The 21,460-nt window shown below is 44.0% G+C and overlaps 1 protein-coding gene across 1 annotated transcript; it reads left to right on the top strand.

Annotated features, from left to right (window-relative positions):
• Window positions 1-2,534: 2,534 nt before the first annotated feature.
• Window positions 2,535-19,611, top strand: LOC110530568 (coatomer subunit alpha). The gene is made up of 28 exons (XM_021613759.2): window positions 2,535-2,752; window positions 3,150-3,263; window positions 3,347-3,420; window positions 3,545-3,625; window positions 3,799-3,875; window positions 3,981-4,090; window positions 8,304-8,413; window positions 8,594-8,693; window positions 12,136-12,354; window positions 12,583-12,733; window positions 12,897-12,963; window positions 14,640-14,715; window positions 14,819-14,901; window positions 15,032-15,257; window positions 15,515-15,653; window positions 15,843-16,005; window positions 16,108-16,254; window positions 16,345-16,534; window positions 16,622-16,717; window positions 16,859-17,071; window positions 17,277-17,366; window positions 17,462-17,568; window positions 17,689-17,835; window positions 17,923-18,246; window positions 18,373-18,483; window positions 18,584-18,745; window positions 18,828-19,022; window positions 19,187-19,611. The coding sequence occupies exons 1-28, from the start codon at window positions 2,713-2,715 to the stop codon at window positions 19,244-19,246; spliced, it is 3,672 nt and encodes a 1,223-aa protein (XP_021469434.1). The 5' UTR covers window positions 2,535-2,712; the 3' UTR covers window positions 19,247-19,611.
• The last annotated feature ends 1,849 nt before the right edge of the window (window positions 19,612-21,460 follow it).

Genomic DNA, 21,460 nt, shown 5'->3' with positions numbered 1-21,460 from the left:
CGTCAGACCAAGGCTCTCCATCTGTCCTCCTGCTCCTAGAACTTAGTGCTGCTTTTGATACCATCGATCACCACATTCTTTTGGAGCGATTGAAAACCCAAATTGGTCTATACGGACAAGTTCTGGCCTGGTTTAGGTCTTATCTGTCGGAAAGATATCAGTTTGTTTCTGTGGATGGTTTGTCCTCTGACAAATCAACTGTAAATTTCGGTGTTCCTCAAGGTTCCGTTTAGGACCACTATTGTTTTCACTATATATTTTACCTCTTGGTGATGTTATTCGGAACCATAATGTTAACTTTCACTGCTATGCGGACGATACACAGCTGTACATTTCGATGAATCATGGTGAATCCCCAAAATTGCCCTCCCTGGAAGCCTGTGTTTCAGACATAAGGAAGTGGATGAAGGCAAATGTTTTACTTTAAACTCGAACAAAACATAGATACTAGTTCTAGGTCCCAAGAAACTAAGAGATCTTCTGTTGGATCTGACAATTAATCTTGATGGTTGTACAGTCGTCTCAAAGAAAACTGTGAAGGACCTTGGCATTACTCTGGACCCTGATCTCTCTTTTGACAAACATATCAAGACTTTCAAGGACAGCTTTTTTCCATCTACGGAACATCACAAAAATCAGAAACTTTCCGTCTAAAAATGATGCATAAAAATTAATCCATGCTTTTGTCACTTCTTGATTAGACTACTGCAATGCTCTACTTTCTGGCTACCTGGATAAAGCACTAAATAAACTTCAGTTAGTGCTAAACATGGTTGCTAGAATCTTGACTAGAACCAAAAAATGTGATCATATTAGTCCTCTCATCTCTTCAGTAGGTCCTATGATTGAGTGTAGTCTTGCTCAGGGGTGTGAAGATGAACTGAAAGGCACTGGAGCGACGAACCTCCTTGCTGTTTCTGCCTGGAGGGTTCCCCTCTCTCCACTGTGATTCTCTGCCTCTAACCCTATTACGTGGGCTGAGTCACTTGCTTACTTGTGCTCTTCCATGCCGTCCCTAGGAAGGGTGCGTAACTTGAGTGTGTTGAGACACTGTCGTGATCTTCCTGTCTGGGTTGGCGCCTCCCTCGGGTTCGTGCCGTGGGGGAGATCTTCGTGGACTATATTCGAGCTTGTCTCAGGGTAGCAAATTGGTGGTTGAAGATATCCCTCTAGTGGTGTGGGTGCTATGCTTTGGCAAAATGGGTGGGGTTATATCCTGCCTGGTTGGCCCTGTCCGGGGGTATAGTCGGACGGGCCACAGAGTCTCCCGACGACTCCTGTCTCAGCCTCCAGTAATTATGCTGCAATAGTTTTTGTCGGGGGGCTAGGGTCAGTCTGTGAAATCTGGATTATTTCTCCTGTCTTACACAGTGTTCAGTGTGAATTTAAGTATGCTCCCTCTAATTCTCACTCTCTCTTTCTCTTCTCAAGGAGGACCTGAGCCCTAGGACCATGCCTCAGGATGACCTGGCCTGATGACTCCTTGCTGTCCCCAGTCCACCTGGTAGTGCTGCTGCTCCAGTTTCAACCATTCTGCCTGCGGCTATGGAACCCTGACCTGTTCACCGGACGTGTTACCTTGTCCCGGACCTGCTGTTTTCGACTTTCTCTCTCTACCGCACCTGCTGTCTCTAACTCTGAATGATCGGCTATGAAAAGCCAACTGAGATTTATTCCTGAGGTGCTGACCTGTTGCACCCTCTACAACCACTGTGATTATATTTTTTTTTACCCTGCTGGTCATCTATGAACGTTTGAACATCTTGGCCATGTACTGTTATAATCTCCACCTGGCCCAGCCAGAAGAGGACTGGCCACTCCTCAGAGCCTGGTTCCTCTCAAGGTTTCTTCCTAGGTTCGTGCCTTTATAGGGAGTTTTTCCTAGCCACTGTGGTTCTACATCTGCATTGCTTGCTGTTTGGGGTTTTAGGCTGGGTTTCTGTATAGCACTTTGTGACACCGGCTAATGTAAAAAGGGCTTTACAAATAGATTTGATTTGAACAAGACAACAACATAGCATGGCATCAACACATGAAAACACAGCACGGTAGCAACACAACATGGCAGCACCACAACATTGTAGCAGTGCAAAACATGGTACAAACATTATTGGGCACAGACAACAGCACAAAGGGCAGGAATACAGCATGCAAAGCAGCCACAACTGTCAGTAAGAGTGTCCATGATTGAGTCTTTGAATGATTATATAAAGGAGAATTTGGTAGAAAGCTGGATTCTACATATAATTAATTCAGTACAACTCATTAGGATTCCAGCCAGCCCCATCCATAGACTGTAGTCAAAGATGTTCTAATCTGTGGCGGTTCCATTCTATCATCACTGTGCGGTGGAGTTTTTTGCGTCAGCTGTATCTTAATTGCTGCATTCAAAACAGCTAGAAAATGGGCACTCAGAAAACTCTCGACTTTCAATGTGTTCATGACTTTCCGACCTGAAAATCATTGACGTCATGATTTGCCCTCTTTTTTTCCCCCCGGGTTCCCAGTTGTCTTGAAAGCACCATTAATATGAACTTTATTGTTCCCAAACAGGAAGACATTGCACCAACACAGGTCGACGTGTCAGGAAACATTCAGTAGAAGTAAATGGGCTAAAGAAGCAGTTGGGAGACCAGTCTGCGAAAAATAAGAGTTTTATATTTTCAGAGTGAATTTGACAGATTCATATATAGTTATCATTGCGTTCCTGTGATGTTGACCAAATTCGAGACGAAGTCGGCCCGTGTGAAAGGTAACGTTACATTAGCAGCCTGTTAGCTAGCTAACGATGTTGCCCATGAAAATTGTTGTCATTTTTTTAGTGGTTAATTCATAAGACGAAGTTATTGATACGATTAGCAATGTCATGTCACTTTTTTTTAATATAATTTATGACTTAACGTTAGCTGCTACCAAGGAAACGTATGCTAGCTCAGCTAATGTTAACCAGCTAATGTTAGCAAGGTTAAGTTAACAAGTTAGCTAGCCAGTCAACACTTTCAGTTCATACCTCCGCTAGTTTTCAACCTCATTCATGTGATCTGCATGTGTATCATTGATGGTTTACTTGATTAAACTTTTGCCGTTCATTGGTGTCTAACTTACTAACGTTAATAAGCCAACTTTCTGAAAACATTTCTATTCCATAGGGCTGAGTTTCCACCCTAAACGGCCCTGGATCCTTGCTAGTCTTCACAATGGAGTCATCCAGTTGTGGGACTATCGGATGTGCACACTGATTGACAAGTTCGATGAGCATGATGGTAAAAATGTTTTTCACATTTCTTAATTAACATAAATGTAATTGACTTTGATTATTGATGATGATTGTGATTTTATTGTGAAGGACCTGTCAGAGGAATTGATTTCCACAAGCAACAGCCTCTGTTTGTGTCTGGAGGAGATGACTACAAAATCAAGGTTAGTCATTCATACACCCTCACATTCTCCTTCATACATGTTTTCATTGCAGAGAATACATTCTAAAACGTACTGGAAAACTGTGATGTCACTGCACCATTTACGATTGATCTCCCTTTACCAGGTGTGGAACTACAAGCTGCGGCGTTGCCTCTTCACTCTTCTTGGGCACCTGGACTACATCCGCACCACCTTCTTCCATCATGTGAGTCCATATTTTTTCACTCTCAAAATGGCTAGCCTACATCCATTCCATTCACACTTACATGAAGACCCAACCTTTAAATGTCATGTTTATCCCATAGTTTCATGTTCTTGCATAGAATTCCATATAGGCCTAATAATGCATTCTGAAATTAATTCCTTTCCTTTCTCCAGGAGTATCCATGGATTTTGAGTGCCTCAGATGACCAGACAATCCGTATCTGGAACTGGCAGTCCAGGACCTGTGTCTGGTAAGTCAGTGCCTGAGCCAAGTGTTGGCACCTCACGGAAACACTTGTGTCTATTGTTTTTCTAATTGTAAATTCTTATGTAATTTCTGTGTTTCTGTCCTGCAGTGTACTGACAGGGCATAATCACTATGTGATGTGTGCTCAGTTCCACCCCTCTGAGGACCTAGTGGTGTCGGCCAGCCTGGACCAGACCGTGCGTGTGTGGGATATCTCCGGTGAGGGCGTGGGGATGGGACTCGGGGTTGAGGGTGGGCAGTGAGGTTTGGGGATGGGGCTGGGTGGTATGGAGTGGAAGGCGGAGACACGTCCTTAACCCCTCCTTCCTCTCCTTGTGGAGAATTAATCTCTGGGCTTTTTGCAGAAACACCTCTCCTTAGTTGAGATGGACAGTTGAATAGAGTGAAAATTATAGTTTTAGAATAGGGAAAACTGATGAATAGGGCCTAGTTATGAACAGAACTAAAGACCTTTCACTGAAGATTTGTAGAGGGGGTTAAAATGAGGTAAGAAAGGTAACACTAGGTGACGTGAGAAATATGGAGAGCGAGAATATGGGAGAGGTGTTTCTGTGCTTCTGCATGTTTTAATATCTACTTTTCTTTGGTGTGTCTTGCCTGTCTTTCTGTCATTCTTTCACTTTTCCCATTCACTGACCCATTTTAGGTCTCTAAGTGTCCTACCTCATTCTCAACACACACTACATGTAATCCTGTCACCAGGCTGTTGGCCATCACAATTGCACCCCTCAAATACCCCAAGTAAACTGTATTAGCCATCAGCTCTGTGCTACCACTCACTACTAACTGCTCTCATTGATGAGAAGAACACATACCTCACAAATGTACTAATTAAGCAATAAGGCCCCAGGGGGTGTGGTATACAACCAATATACCACAGCAAAGGGTTCTTGTGCGCAACTAAGTGTCTGGACACAGCCCTTAGCTGTGGTAATTTGGCCATATACCACAAACCCCAGAGGTGCCTTATTACTATTATAAACTGGTTACCAATGTAATTAGTGCAGTAAAAATAAATGTCTTGTCATATCTGTGGTATACGGTCTGGCTGACAGCCATGGTATACTGTATCAATCAGCATTCAGGGCTCGAACCACCCAGTTTATAATAACTAATAAACCTGCACGATATAATGCTCAATCTGTGCAGCGCACAATGTCTCCATGGCACAGTCAGTAAGTAATACTGTAAGTAGCCATAACATCCCTGCTTTAGATTACTTTGACTGGTAAATGATAAGCTTGTTGGTCAGGAAGCATGAACTCTTGGCATGACAGAAACCTCACAGCAGCAGTAAGATGTTTTGTTTGTAGCAGTATCTAACCCAAGCATGGACTCAAATACTACTCACCCTCCTGACATTCAACGCCCCATCAGAGCACCTCTTTACAACCCCAACCACCACCTCCACCAGCCCATCGATCAAATCCACCTCTTCCCACTTCCGCTTGTCACCTGTCCCCATGCTCCCCCAGGAAACATCCACACCTGCACATGGGTTCCTAGTGCAGTTCTCCTTCATGAATCCCCTTCTTGATCCTGTTGGGTTATCTGTTCACCACGTGATTTCTCTGGGCTGGAGACACTGACGCAGCCTGTTTTCTCTAGATTAAGTGTGTGTTCTGACTCGAGTCCTGGGTGTCATCTCTTTTGTGATTTGATTAATTTAGGGCTGCCCCGACTGGAAAATTGTCTTGGTCTACCGAAGGTTGTCTCTTTAGACCAATTGTGGTTTTCCATATATAGACACCCTATGTGTTTTAATAAAATCAACTAAATATGCATTGAGCTTGTCTGATATCTGATGCGTTAAGCTCACTGTTTTCTAAAATAAGACACAAATGACTCGACCATCCTCCTCCCGCTCATATGGACTTTCGCAGATTCTGCCGTTACACTCCTGAAGTTGCTGGTAATAGGCTACATGAGGAGTTTGCAAACTTTTTTGTGTAGAATGCCAATTTCCCACCATTTCTACCGATCTGTGTGCCAGTTATGGTTTTCAAATGCCCATTTGTCTTTGTCGTGAGGTTAGTCAAAATGCTATCCAAATCGAAATGACAAATAACTTATAGTGCCAACTATGAAAAATAGCCAATAAAGCCAACAAACATTTCATGATACATTTCAGGATAAAAATAAATATCCTATAAATCACATTGGCTAGCGCGGCCTGTCTGCAATGAACTTTAAACATTATATCAACAACTTGGGTCCAGCCTGAAACTCCTTGCAACATTGTATATCATATTCTGGGCCAGTTGTAGGCTATTTTTGCGAGGGATAAGAAGAAATCGGGTAGGCAGTTTTATGACGTTTCTACTGAATCAGAGCATGACATTTTTCACTCATGCTGAGTGGTTATCAAAAGGGGGAGGGGGTGTCAAATAATTCGAGGAATTATTGTCATTCTCAAAGCTCCACAGCTCATTAGTGGTGGTGCATTAAGCCAATCAGAAATACTATCAGATCCCCAAATGGGCACATTTTACACTGAAATCAAAACATGTGAACTTTTAAAGTGTTGGTCCCATGTTTCATGAGCTGAAATAAAAGATCCCGGAAATGTTGCATATGCACAAAAAGCTTATTTCTCTCATTTTGTGCACAAATTTGTTTACATCCCTGTTTGTGAACATTTCTCCTTTACCAAGATAATCCATCCAACTGACAGGTGTGGCATATCAAGAAGCTGATTAAACAGCATGATCATTTCACAGGTGCACCTTGTGCTGGGGACAATAAAAAGCCACGCCCATATTATGGCAAGAACAGCTCAAATAAGCGAAGAGAAACGACAGTCCATTATTTTTAAGGCATGAAGGCCAGTCAATCCAGAAAATGTCAAGAACCTTAAGTTTCTTCAAATGCACAAAAACCATCAAGCACTATGATGAAACTGTCTCTCATGAGGACTGCCACAGGGAATGAAGACCCAGAGTTACCTCTGCCTCAGAGGACAAGTTCATTAGCGTTAACAGCCTCAGAAATTGCAGCCCAAATAAATGCTTCACGGAGTTCAAGTAACGCGACACAGCTCAACATCAACTGTTCAGAAGAGACTGCGGAATCAGGTCTTCATGGTTGAATTGCTACAAAGAAACCACTCATAAAGGACAACAATAATAAGAGACTTGCTTGGGCCAAGAAACACGAGCAATGGACATTAGACCGGTGGAAATCTGTCCTTTGGTCTGATGAGTCCAAATTTGAGATTTTTGGTTCCAACCGCCGCTTCTTTGTGAGATGCAGAGTAGGTGAACGGATGCTCTCTGCATGTGTGGTTCCAACCTTGAAGCATGGAGGAGGTGGTGTGGGGGTACTTTGCTGTTGACGCTGTGTGATGTATTTAGAATTCAAGGCACACTTAACCAGCATGCTACCACAGCATTCTGCAGCAATACTCAGTCCCACTAAGCACAAGACAGATGGGATGATCATTTGTTTTTCAACAGGACATTGACCCAAAACACACCTCCATGTAAGGGCTATTTGACCAAGAAGGAGAGTGATGGAGTGCTGCATCAGATGACCACAATCACCTGACCTCAACCCTATTGAGATGGTTTGGGATGAGTTGGACCACAGAGGGAAGGAAAAGCAGCCAACAAGTGCTCAGCATATGTGGGAACTCCTTCAAGACTGTTGGAAAAGCATTCCAGGTGAAGGAGGTTGAGAGAATGCCAAGAGTGTACAAAGCTGTGATCTAGGTAAACAGTGGCTACTTTGAAGAATCTCAAATATAAAATATCTGTTAACACATTTTTGGTTTCTACATGATTCCATGTGTTATTTTATAGTTTTGATGTCTTCACTATTATTCTACAATATAGTACAAAATTAAATGAACCCTTGAATGCGTATGTGTCAACTTTTGACTGGTACTGCATTAATGGGGGAATTGACAGACAGTAGCAAACAATTAGTCTACCGCTCAACTTTTATTTTAATTTTAATTTTGAATTAAATTGTTCAACCAACAGCCTATCAACCAGTCGAATAATTTGGGTCAGCCCTAGATTAACTGTAATCCAATGATAGGAGAACTGTGACGCTCTTTGTGTTGTTGATTGATTAATCAACAATCATCTCAATGATTTTGATTTTGATGTGCTAAATATGGTGATAGTGTTCCTCCTGAACTCGAGTTAGGACCACACCGAGAACACTGGTTGTGTCCTTGCTCTTCAGCGTGTGTGTGTGTGTGTGTGTGTGTGTGTTTTCAGTAATTCAACAGCTACATTTGTGTGTTAGTATGATCAGAAACCACTATCTTTGCCTTTTGTTGATGGTATCTATTTTAGAGTGTATTAATGTATCATGTTCTTTCTCCCTGACCTGTATCTGTGTGCCCCTGTGTAACACGTATATGGATCCCCCTTGTGCGTGGTGCTATGCATGTTGGTTTCAGGTCTGAGGAAGAAGAACCTCTCTCCCGGGGCCGTGGAAACTGATGTGCGAGGCATCTCTGGTGTCGATCTGTTCGGAGCATCCGATGCCGTTGTCAAACACGTGCTCGAGGTTAGTCTGTTTTGAGTCTCTCTGTAAGACATTGCTGTCTATTAATGGTACTTTAGTTGTGAGCACTGAGCAGGTCACTGAAATGAACAGTAATGTTATTGGTAGGCCCAGGAGTTTGTGCTTATTAAGATAAAGTCTTGGCCAGTTGTGAGCCATGTGAGTTTCCCTCTCTCCCTGCAGGGTCACGATCGTGGGGTCAACTGGGCCGCCTTCCATCCCACCATGCCCCTCATCGTCTCAGGGGCTGACGACCGGCAGGTCAAGATCTGGAGGATGAACGGTAAGTAGAATGGGTCATTCCATGAAATTCTTGCAATTCAATACATTCATTTAAAAAAATATATGAATAAAGACTTGCTAAACTGCCAAAATTCGGTATTTCGACATGTCCCTCTGTGCACCCTCTATGACATAGCAACATTAACAATCGTAATATTAAACATTCATGAAAATACAAGTGTCTCATATCGTTTTAAAAGCTTAATGTCTTGTTAATCCAACTGCATTGTCAGATTTCAAAAAGGCTTTACAGCGAAAGCATACCATGCGATTATCTGACAGCTCCCCGCTTACACCAGCATTAAAAACATTTTTCAAACCAGCAGAGGTGCCACATAAATTAGAAATGACGCTAAAATAAATCACTTCACTTTGAAGATCATCCTCTGTTTGCAATCCCACGGGTACCAGCTACACAACAAATGGTCGTTTTGTTTGATAAAGTACTTCTTTACATCCCAAAAAAGTAAGTTTAACTGGCGCGTTTGATTCAGTAATCTACTCGTTCAACATGCAGACGAAGGAATCCCAAAAGTTACCGGTAAACTTCTTCCAAACAAGTCAAACAACGTTTCTAATCAATGCTCAGGTACCCTAATATGTAAATAAACGATAGAATTTAAGACAGAATCTAGTATGTTCAAAACCAGAGATAAATAACAGAAGTGCGCGCCCTCATTCACGCGCGCCACAAGACTAGAGTCCTGATGAGAGACATTGAAAAACTATAATTACTTGCTCATTTTTTCAAAAAACAAGCCTGAAACCCTTTCTAGAGACTGTTGACATCTAGTGGAAGCCACAGGAACTGCAATCTGGGAGATATTTATTTGTATATCCCCATAGACTAGCATTGAAATGGCCTGTGACCTAAAAGAAAAAATCTGGATGGATTTTCCTCGGTTTTCACCTGCCATATCAGTTCGGTTATACTCACAGACATTATTTTAACAGTTTTAGAAACTTCAGACTTTTCTATCCAATGCTACCAATTATATGCATATCCGAGCTTCTGGGTCTGAGTAGAAGGCAGTTTAACAATTGAAATGCTAATCCTTTGCACATGAACGCTCACTCATTCGGGAACAATTGCTATATATATATATATATATATATATATATATATATATATATATATTATATATATAAACGCTCAGTGTGTCGTCTGGATCGCTGGTGAAAAGTTTGTTTCAGTTGGAGAGTTTTGTCCTCTCTCTCTCTCTTGGTTAGAGGGGATAGTGACATTAATTCATTTGTTATAGAATGGATGTTTCGGCGGTTGTCGTTCTTCGCGTTCAATGATACCGAATTCCTAGCTGCAGACTAGTAATTAATATCAAAGACTTGTTCTTATTCTGTTAGTATCGATAGTCTAAGAGTTTAACCACGTGGTATGGTTAAAAGATTGGTCTACAACTTTCGTCCTCTCCTAATGGAGAAAAACATGGTCTGCTGATAATTTCTCAGTTGGTTTTTATTTGGGAATTGCAGAAAAGGGCTGTCCCAGGATGCCTGACCCCAACTGGGCTCAGGGGCGGTCCTCTCCAATTCCCTTTTTGAGTTTTCCTTCATTAAACAGTCCAAAATCACATTGTACAATTGTGTAAACAGTATCATACTCACTCATTCCTCTTATACAACAATTAGATGTAAACCTCATATCGGAGACTATTATGTAAACAGCGTTATGGTAATGTGGCCACACCGTCTCCCATAAGCTTCCCCAAGTTGTAACAAACGGACCAGTTCGTAGCTGGTTTCTTCACCGATCTTTTATACTTTCTCCGGAACATGAAATTTGTTTGTACCTCAAGTTCTGTGAGGTGAAAGAAATTCCTTTGTTCTCTATGAAAATTGAGACTCTCTAGACCGTGTGTCCATGAGGAGATCCTCAGGAATTTACGACGTCTCTCTGACCACAGCAGCCTAGTTGAAGGGGGAGGCAGGGAGAGGGGGATGGGGCTTGCTATACCCAAAGAGGGCAATGTCGTGACAATCCACAGTTTTTATGTGAGTAAAGTCATACCGTATAAAAATACGAATCACGTCAGCTGCGATGGAAACAGGAAGTTTCTGTACAATTTGTTTTTTAATGCTGACAGAATTTGTTCGTTAGACATAGTGGGATCTTTTTGTGTCTGTCTGTAAAGTGAATTATGCGAGAAATGGCGGTGGAAACTTCGATAATAATCATCATATCGAAGTAAACTTGGAGTCACGATAATAAGGTGTGTGTGTGGTCCTCCCACCACGACTTGGGAAACCTTTCAGTTGTGAAAGTGCACAGTAATGTTGATGCTCCTTTCCACAAAATATATAGGGTCTTATTCTGGTGACATGATGATCGATGTTTGACTAATATTCTCACGTTTATCCATAATAATCTCATGTTGACTAGACTACCCGCACCGTATCTGCGAGCTGTTGACTTGTGCGCACGTGTGAAGACTAGAGTAGTCATATTTGCTATTTAATGCAACAATTGAAAATGCGATGGAAACATTGAACTTTTGAATTTTATTTGGTACATGAAAACTTAAGCCAACATTTTTTTTTTGTGTGCACCTCTTCATCACACACCTATTTTTATCCTCAACAAGTCAGTTTGGTGAAAACACTACAACATTTCTTTATGTGGATTCTACAATATTCGCATGAAACTGTCGCTAATTGGATGGAAACCTAGCTACTGTAAAGCCAGTTATTTTGTTGCGTTGACAGTCATTTCTGAACATTTATTTCATGTGATTCATTGGTAAAACAAAGTACAGGTTGTCTTTTTAAGGTCAACCCTCTTACATAACCTGAAATCTTGTTTTAATGAGGTGAAACTATTCAGTTTTTAACAATAAAAAAATAAAAAAAACATTGAACATCTAATAGTCAAATCACACTGTAAAATCAGGTGAGCTGATTACTCTTTTTGGCCATTTTCTGTTTTGTGGTGGAAAACTTGAGTGGGTTGAGCATAACACGTCAACCCTGTTACCCAAAGATGGGCTAGAATTTTTTTGAGCAATTTCATATTTTTTGGGACGCTTTCATTGAATTGTCCCTCACTGTTGCACACAAGAAGCGTCCATTCACCCTGTTACTTTATTTGACACTTAATAGGCACTTACTATCGTCATTTTTATTATTTAACCTCTTGAGATGGGAAGACATGTTTTTTTATTAAGTTGAACATGTGTTCTTTATGCATGAAGGGTTGTGTTAGTGTAAAAAATAAATATCTAAAAAGGGACTCATTTCATGGAACAACCCAGATAATGAATTGTCTTCACTATGTACGTGTTTATGAACTGCAGATGATACTTTTTAAAAATAAAGGTACAGTGCTATTTAAAGAACATACTTGGTTGCTGATTTAAAAAATAAAAAATTCTCCTTAAGATCCTAGCAATTTTCTAACTTGATTTGTCTTACTTTCTCCCCTCCCCCAGAGTCCAAGGCATGGGAACTGGACACCTGCAGGGGCCACTACAACAATGTGTCCTGTGCTGTCTTCCACCCCCGCCAGGAGCTCATCCTGTCCAACTCTGAGGACAAGAGTATCCGTGTGTGGGACATGTCCAAAAGGACCGGTGTCCAGACCTTCCGCAGGGACCACGACCGCTTCTGGGTGCTGGGGGCTCACCCCAACCTCAATCTATTTGCTGCTGGTAAGTGACTTACACATAATGATAACATTATGGGGCTTTTTAATGTGCTCGAAGTAGATTACATTGTAAGGCGGTTGGATCTGATAGTCTTAAGTCTTGACCCACCATGCAGATAAGACAAACATACTGAATATTGCTGCCCTTCATTTCACTGTCTTTCAGTGACCGTGTGTTGGAGGCATTTGTTAATTAGAAGTGGAGTGTGTAACCAGGCTGTTTGTCCTCCAGGTCATGACAGTGGTATGCTGGTGTTTAAGCTGGAGCGTGAGCGTCCGGCCTATGCTGTGTACGGCAACATGCTCTACTATGTCAAGGACCGCTTCCTGCGCCAGCTCGACTTTAACAGTAGCAAGGACACCGCTGTCATGCAGCTGCGCAGGTGTGTGTGTGCGTATGCATGCTCATTTAATACTGCAGAGTCTTTACTGTCCTGAAACTGAGTTCTGAAGGATGAGTGAATGCTACCGTTTTGTAAAAGAATGCGAGAGGTCAGCTGGTTTTGTCATTATATGGAATCTAACCATGTTCTTTTTTTCTACTAGTGGGTCAAAGTTCCCAGTGTTCAGCATGTCTTACAACCCCGCAGAGAATGCTGTCTTGCTCTGCACTGTGAGTCTCGCTCTTAAAAATAAGTGCATACACATAATAGGTTATACAGTACAGTCGTGGCCAAAAGTTTTGAGAATGACACAAATATTAATTTTCACAAAGTCTGCTGCCTCAGTTTGTATGATGGCAATTTGCATATACTCCAGAATGTTATGAAGAGTGATCAGATGAAGAAAAAAAAAAGTCCCTCTTTGCAATGCAAGTGAACTGAATCCCCCAAAAACATTTCCACTACATTTCAGCCCCGCCACAAAAGGACCAGCTGACATCATGTCAGTGCTTCTCTCGTTAATACAGGTGTGAGTGTTGATGAGGACAAGGCTGGAGATCACTCTGTCATGCTGATTGAGTTTGAATAACAGACAAAGCTGAAAAAGGAGGGTGGTGCTTGGAATCATTGTTCTTCCTCTGTCAAACATGGATACCTGCAAGGAAACACGTGCCGTCATCATTGCTTTGCACAAAAAGGGCTTCCCAGGCAAGGATATTGCTGCCAGTAAGATTGCACCTAAATCAACCATTTATCAGATCATCAAGAACTTCAAGGAGAGCGGTTCAATTGTTGTGAAGAAGGCTTCAGGGCGCCCAAGAAAGTCTAGCAAGCGCCAGGACCGTCTCCTAAAGTTGATTCCGCTGCGGGATCGGGGCACCACCAGTACAGAGCTTGCTCAGGAATGGCAGCAGGCAGGTGTGAGTGCATCTGCACGCACAATGAGGCAAAGACTTTTGGAGGATGGCCTGGTTTCAAGAAGGGCAGCAAAGAAGCCCCTTCTCTCTAGGAAAAACATCAGGGACAGACTGATATTCTGCAAAAGGTACATGGATTGGACTGCTGAGTACTGGGGTAAAGTCATTTTCTCTGATGAATCCCCTTTCCGATTGTTTTGGGCATCTGGAAAAAAGCTTGTCCGGAGAAGACAAGGTGAGCGCTACCATCAGTCCTGTGTCATGCCAACAGTAAAGCATCCTGAGACATTCATGTGTGGGGTTGCTTCTCAGCCAAGGGAGTGGGCTGACTCACAATTTTGCCTAAGAACACAGCCATGAATAAAGAATGGTACCAACACATCCTCTGAGAGCAACTTCTCCACACCATCCAGGAACAGTTTGGTGACTAACAATGCCCTTTCCAGCATGATGGAGCACCTTGCCATAAGGCAAAAGTGATAGCTAAGTGGCTCGTGGAACAAAACATCAATATTTTGGGTCCATGGCTAGGAAACTCCCCAGACCTTAATCCCATTGAGAATTTGTGGTCAATCCTCAAGAGGCAGGTGGACAAACAAAAACCCACAAATTCTGACAAACTCCAAGCATTGATGATGCAAGAATGGGCTGCCATCAGTCAGGATGTGGCCCAGAAGTTAATTGACAGCATGCCAGGGCAGATTGCAGAGGTCTTGAAAAAGAAGGGTTAACACTACAAATATTGACTCTTTGCATCAACTTCATGTTATTGTCAATAAAAGCCTTTGACACTTATGAAATGTTTGTAATTATACTTCAGTATTCCATAGTAACATCTGACAAAAATATCTAAAGACACTGAAGCAGCAAACTTTGGAAATTAATATTTGTCATTCTCAAAAATTTTGGCCACGACTGTACACACACACTCAATTTAGACACCGTTTCTTTAGTTGTTGAAAATGTAATGCTGTGTCTTGCTCTTGCAGAGGGCAACCAACCTGGAGAACAGCACCTATGACCTGTATGCCATTCCCAAAGAGAGCGACTCTCAGAACCCAGATGGTAAAGCGGCACCCTTATTCTCTTGTATAGCGAGACAACATCTGTGAAGTGTCAATGTAATTCCAGTTTCATATCCTGTTCATTCTTTCTCCCCCGCCTGCAGCTCCTGAGGGGAAGAGGTCCTCTGGTCTGACTGCAGTCTGGGTCGCAAGGAACAGGTTTGCTGTTCTGGACCGCATGCATTCTGTAAGTGTGTGTGCACATTATTAAATTGTATTTGTAATTTCTGGGCCAATGGCTGTAGTTATTCTAAATATGGGTATGGTACATTTTGAGTGGTCAGAGGATGACTATAATAACCCTGCTCTCCCTCCAGCTGCTAATCAAGAACCTGAAGAATGAGATTGTGAAGAAGGTGCAGGTGCCCAGCTGTGAGGAGATCTTTTACGCCGGGACAGGCTCCCTGCTGCTGCGCGACGCAGATGGGGTCACCCTCTTCGACGTGCAGCAGAAACGCTCGCTGGCCACCGTGAAGATCGCCAAGGTCAAGTATGTGGTGTGGAGTGCTGACACCAGCCACGTGGCCCTGCTGGCTAAACACGGTACGTACAGTACACTCTAAACACACTCAGATCCAATATCAGGATTACACTCTTATCTGTCCTCTACTTTCTCTACAGCTTGGCTGTCAAGGTTTTGGGCCCTCTTGCTGTTTTTAAACTTACCACGATTCACTCTCTATAGCTGTTGTCAACAATGTATCCTAGATTTACACCCTTTTTAGCTGTTCCCTCGCTCTCTAGTACCCCAGATTTACCTGCTGTTAAATTTGTTGATAAATCTCTGCTTTCCTCTGCAGCAATTATGATCTGCAACAGGAAGCTGGAGAGTCTGTGCAACATCCATGAGAACATCCGTGTGAAGAGTGGAGCCTGGGACGAGAGTGGCGTCTTCATTTACACCACATCTAACCACATTAAATACGCCCTCACCTCAGGGTAATGCACAAGACGCCACTAACGCACACTTTATTCAGAGTATATTCGAAGTACAGTATATTGATTCATTCCCTTCCTAGTCCTTTTTGAACATACTGGAATATGAAAGCTGTTTACTCCTTCAGTGATGCGTTTGAGAGACGAGGGGAGTATCCAACTTTTCTTATCACACTCTACTCTTGTCTGTAGTGATCATGGTATCATCCGGACTCTGGACCTGCCCATCTACGTGACCCGGGTCAGAGGCAACAGCGTCTACTGTCTTGACCGTGAGTGCAGGCCCCGTGTGCTGACCATCGACCCCACGGAGTACCGCTTCAAACTGGCCCTGGTCAACCGCAAATATGAAGAGGTGAGAACGATCCAATTCAGTGCTCCTATCTCTTAGAGTTAACATGGTCATCTCTTTTTCTTTTAGACTGACTTTGTGACCCCTGACCTTTGTCTCCTCCAGGTTTTGCACATGGTGCGTAACGCCAAGCTGGTTGGCCAGTCCATCATCTCCTACCTGCAGAAGAAGGGTTACCCTGAGGTAGCCCTGCACTTTGTCAAGGATGAGAAGACCCGCTTCACTCTAGCTCTGGAGTGTGGCAACATTGAAGTGAGTTTGAGACCCCAGGTTTCATTGGGAATCTCTTGAGATCATCTGTGTGAAACACTGTGTGATGTAATTTTTCCTTTGTGTCTGTAGGTGGCGTTGGAGGCTGCCAAGGCTCTGGATGAGAGGGGCTGCTGGGAGCGGCTGGGCGAGGCTGCGCTGCTGCAGGGTCACCACCAGGTCGTGGAGATGTGCTACCAGAGGACCAAGAACTTCGACAAGCTCACCTTCCTCTACCTCATCACTGGTAACCTGGCCAAGCTCCGCAAGATGATGAAGATCGGTAAGAGATTAATTTGTTGTTTTTGTCTTTTGTTTGACTGACGGTGTGTTTGTCAGTTGTATGACAGACGTCTGTGTGGTGTTGCAGCTGAGATCAGGAAGGACATGAGTGGACACTACCAGGGTGCTCTGTATCTGGGGGACGTCAGCGAGAGAGTTCGCATACTGAAGAACTGTGGCCAGAGTGAGTCCCCCTTAATTCACAAACACCTCAATCTCTCTCCCACTCTCTTGACATTTCTGACACAACTCTTGTTTCTGGTGCTTTTGGTCTAAACTGCTTGTCTGTAACTCTGATCTCTGTGTGGCTGTCTTCCATATGTAGAGTCACTGGCATATTTGACTGCTGCTACCCACGGGATGGACGAAGAGGCAGAATCCCTGAAAGAGACATTTGACCTGGAGAAGGAGACTGTCCCTGAGGTGGACCTCAATGCCCAGCTGCTGCAGCCACCACCACCTATCAACCCCCTGGATACCAACTGGCCCCTGCTTACTGTGTCCAAGGGCTTCTTTGAGGGAGCCATTGCAGCCAAAGGTGAGTGAGTCCTCAGCCCTGACACTCCATACACTCATTTGAGTTTAGATGTAATGTTTAGATGCAATGGTGATGTAATGTGCCATGTCAGCATGGCGTGTATTAAGTTGAAAATGTTTTTATGTTGGAGTGGGAAGTGGTCAGAGTACTTGTTGCATAGAGATGTTAAATGTGTTTTTTTGGTTTTGTTGTGTGTGTGATTCAGGGAAGGCTGGTCAGATGGCTGCAGACATGGATGTTGATGCCCCAGGAGGAGAGGGCTGGGGAGAGGATGCAGAGCTTCAGCTGGATGAGGGTGAGTCAGTCAGAAAGTAGAGACATCTGATGGACCCTGCCTGTTACTCCATCTCTTCCTATGTTCATCTCATTTATCTTCTCTGTTTCCATCAGATGGCTTCATGGATGCCCAGGATGGATTAGGAGAGGAAGGAGGTGCAGCGAAGGAGGAAGGAGGAGGTTGGGAGGTGGAGGAAGATCTGGACCTTCCTCCAGAGCTGGTGAGATGATTCACTATTCTTTGACATCAGTTCTGTCTTTACAATTTGGCTTAAGGAATGCAAATCATAGCAGGAATGATGACATGTCAGTTTGAGAATGTTTATTTTCTCTACCACTAGGAGTTGTCAGCTGGCTCTGGAGGAGGGGCTGAAGATGGTTTCTTTGTCCCGCCCACTAAGGGCATGAGCCCCACACAGCTGTGGTGCAACAACTCCCAGCTCCCTGTGGACCACGTCCTGGCAGGCTCATTTGAGACCGCCATGAGGGTAAGCTTACACACACACGTGCACACACACACATTCTATACAGGTTTATACTTTAGTACAAAGTCTCTCTCTTCCTCTACTTTTCAGTTACTCCATGACCAGGTTGGGGTGGTGCAGTTTGGGCCCTATAAGCAGCTGTTCATGCAGACTCTGTCCCGCGGGCGGACCTGCTACCTGGGCCTGCCTTCTCTACCCTGCCTGCGTGGCAACCCCCAGAGGAACTGGAAGGACTGTGGGACCAAGCAAGGGCTGCCTGCTGTGGGTCTTCGTCTTTCTGACCTCATCGCCCGCCTGCAGCAGTGCTACCAGCTCACCACTGCCGGCCGCTTTGAGGAGGCCGTTGAACGCTTCCGCGCCATCCTGCTGTCTGTGCCACTGCTGGTGGTCGACAACAAGCAGGAGATCGCAGAGGTATGCAGACTTGTTTTAGAGTGAAATGATTTCATTGCGGTCAATGTTATTTACTGTGGTTAATCAAGTGTGGGCCGGATGGTAGTTGGTGGTGGTTACCTGATTTGAGGTTACTGTCTCTCTTAGGCTCAGCAGCTGATTACAATCTGCAGAGAATACATTGTTGGCCTCACCATGGAAACAGAAAGGAAGAAGTTGCCTAAAGAGACATTGGACCAGCAGAAGAGGCTGTGTGAGGTATTGTCATTGTTTCTCTACTTCCCATCTCAACCGTTAAGTCTCTAATCATAAGAGTTTACTACCCAGTAGTCTTTTAATTATTGTTTGATATTTTCAGATGGCAGCTTACTTCACCCACTGCAGTCTCCAGCCAGTCCACATGGTCCTGGTATTACGTACGGCACTAAATCTGTTCTTCAAACTGAAGAACTTCAAGACAGCTGCCAGTTTTGCCCGTCGCTTGCTTGAACTAGGGCCCAAACCAGAGGTGGCACAGCAGGTAACAATCTAACTGTTTGTCTGTATATAAATGTAATTATTTCCATATTGTCACTTTTACCATCTCTATCGCTGTCTTTTAGACACGCAAGATCTTGGCAGCATGCGAGAAGACGCTGACAGATGCTCACCAGCTGAACTACGACCCCCACAATCCATTTGACCTGTGCGCTGCCTCCTACACGCCCCTATACCGTGGACGCCCCGTGGAGAAGTGCCCTCTGTCTGGGGCCTGCTACTGCCCCCCCTACAAAGGCCAGGTCTGCAGGGTCACACAGGTCAGTCAAGAGAACTGCTGTACTGTGTTATGTACACAAAGCCCCTCCTATTTAGAAGTGTCCCGCTTTTATGTAAATGTTGTATTAATTGCTTTGTCAGTATTTAAACAGTTTAGACATCACCTTCCCCGTGATATCTCTGACCCTTGAACCTTATTTCCAAGGTGACGGAGATCGGAAAAGATGTGATTGGTCTGCGTGTCAGTCCCCTGCAGTTCCGTTAGAGGACACGAAGAGGACCAGGGAAGAACGACATTGATCCGTTCAGAGAAACACATCCACACTTTATTCTATATATACAGTTTTTCTCACTAGGTTTGGAGAGAACAAAACTTGATTGATGCGAGAGAATGCTTGCTAGGATGACATGTGACTTATTGGTGAGAATGTTATTAAGCATTTACATTTGACTGTCTGCTTTACCTTTCCTGTAATGCTGTACGTCATCTCTGCTCCAACGATTGAGAATTGTAGTTTTATTAGAACCCTACTAGCCATCCCTGTTGGTGTATACAAGTCAGAAAGAGACCATCACTGCTTTGTGTAACTCGTTAAATAAAATTGTGTGCACCATTCTTTAATTCCACAAGTATGATTCTAGCTTGTTTTAAGTCCTAGTTATTCCTTTTTTTCCCAGAGTACAGGTTTAATCATTAACTCTACTCATGTAGGAATAATTGCCATTGTAACATTTTGACAAACCATCTTGCAGTTTGCTTTTGAACACAGAAGTTTGTTGTAAATTTCCTTCAGAACAAACTTCCTTTAGATTTTCTAAAGTGCCTGTCCTATATCTCAGAGATGTCAAAGATCAGGGAACTTTTAACATGTATTTATCCCCTTGTTTTAGGCACTAAACTATCTCCATGTACATCCATTCAAGAGACGTGTGTGTCCTAGAGCAAAACAGAAAGAATGACGGTTGTGAGCTACAGTGGAGCAAAAAAGTATTTAGTCAGCCACCAATTGTGCAAGTTCTCCCACTTAAAGATGAGGCCTGTAATTTTCATCATAGGTACACTTCAACTATGACAGACAAAATAAGAAAAAACAAATCCAGAAAATCACATTGTAGGATTTTTAATGTATTTATTTGCAAATTATGGTGGAAAATAAGTATTTGGTCAATAAAAGGTTTATCTCAATACTTTTATATACCCTTTGTTGGCAATGACAGAGGTCAGAAGTCTTCACAAGGTTCACACACTGTTGCTGGTATTTTGGCCCATTCCTCCATGCAGATCTCCTCCAGAGCAGTGATGTTTTGGGGCTATTGCTGGGCAACACGGACTTTCAACTCCCTCCAAAGATTTTCTATGGGGTTGAGATCTGGAGACTGGCTAGGCCACTCCAGGACCTTGACAGGATAAAAGGGATGTTCACATGCCTGTCTGACAGAACCTTCGGGAGGAATGAAGGTTTGGGGCGGAGAGATATACTCCTCCCACGGGGTCCATCCTGTAGCACTCATTACTTACCGGAAGAGCATGGAGCTCACCCATCCCTCTTTATGGAAGTAATGCTACCAAGAAAACCACCTTCATAGAGAGGTGTTTCGGGGAGGCAGGCTGCCAAGACCACATCAAGCCCAGCTCGCCATTAAGCAGGTCCTAGCTGGACGCAGGCGACAAACCCCCTTCATAAACCTGGAGACTAAGGGATGGCGCCCCACTGGCCTGTCCATCCACTCCACATGGCAGGCAGATATAGTGGCCAAATACACTCAGTGTAGAGGCTGCCAAGCCCTCATCCAAGCAAAACTGCAGGTATTGGAGGACATACTGCACCCTGCATGACTCGGGCACAACCTCAATACCAGTGCACCAAGAGCAGAACAACCGCCAGCGCAACTGATATGCCACGGTTGTAGCTGGTCACCTTGCACTCTGCATGGTGTTCCTTACGCCCTCCTGTAGTTCTAACATGGTGCCGTTCAGCAGCCAAGCCCACAGTCTGAGGCGGTGCGGTCTCGGATGCCACAGTCTTCCCCCGGCCTGAAACAGCAGGTCGGGTCTCGGGCATTTACCAAGGTGTCCCAGACAACAGGGACAGGAGAAGGCTGAACCAGGGTCGTCTGGGCCAGTATGGGGACACCAGCAGCAGATGATGCTCCACCATCCTGGTCCTGTCCAGCACAGGCTGGATCAGGGGAAAAGGGGGGTATGCGTAAGCTCCTGGCCAATCGTGAGTCAGAGCATCCAAGCCCAGAGTCCCTGGTAGCTCCGACATGGAGTACCACAGGGGGCAGTGTGCATTGCCCAGGGAGGCAAACAGGTCCATCTGCACCCACCCTAACTTGTCCCACAGGATGTAAGCTCCAGTCCCAAGGTGGCTGGCACTCCCTCGAGAGCATACCCGCTGCCACCCAGAGATGGCGCTCCCGTGCTGTAAAATTGAGGCGGTGGGACCTCAGTCCACCCTGATGGTTGATGTAAACC

The sequence above is a fragment of the Oncorhynchus mykiss genome, chromosome 8, assembly GCF_013265735.2.
Source record: "Oncorhynchus mykiss isolate Arlee chromosome 8, USDA_OmykA_1.1, whole genome shotgun sequence".
Lineage (NCBI taxonomy): Eukaryota > Metazoa > Chordata > Actinopteri > Salmoniformes > Salmonidae > Oncorhynchus > Oncorhynchus mykiss.
Note: the sequence above shows the minus strand (reverse complement) of the source record. Positions and strands in the feature narration are given on the sequence as shown.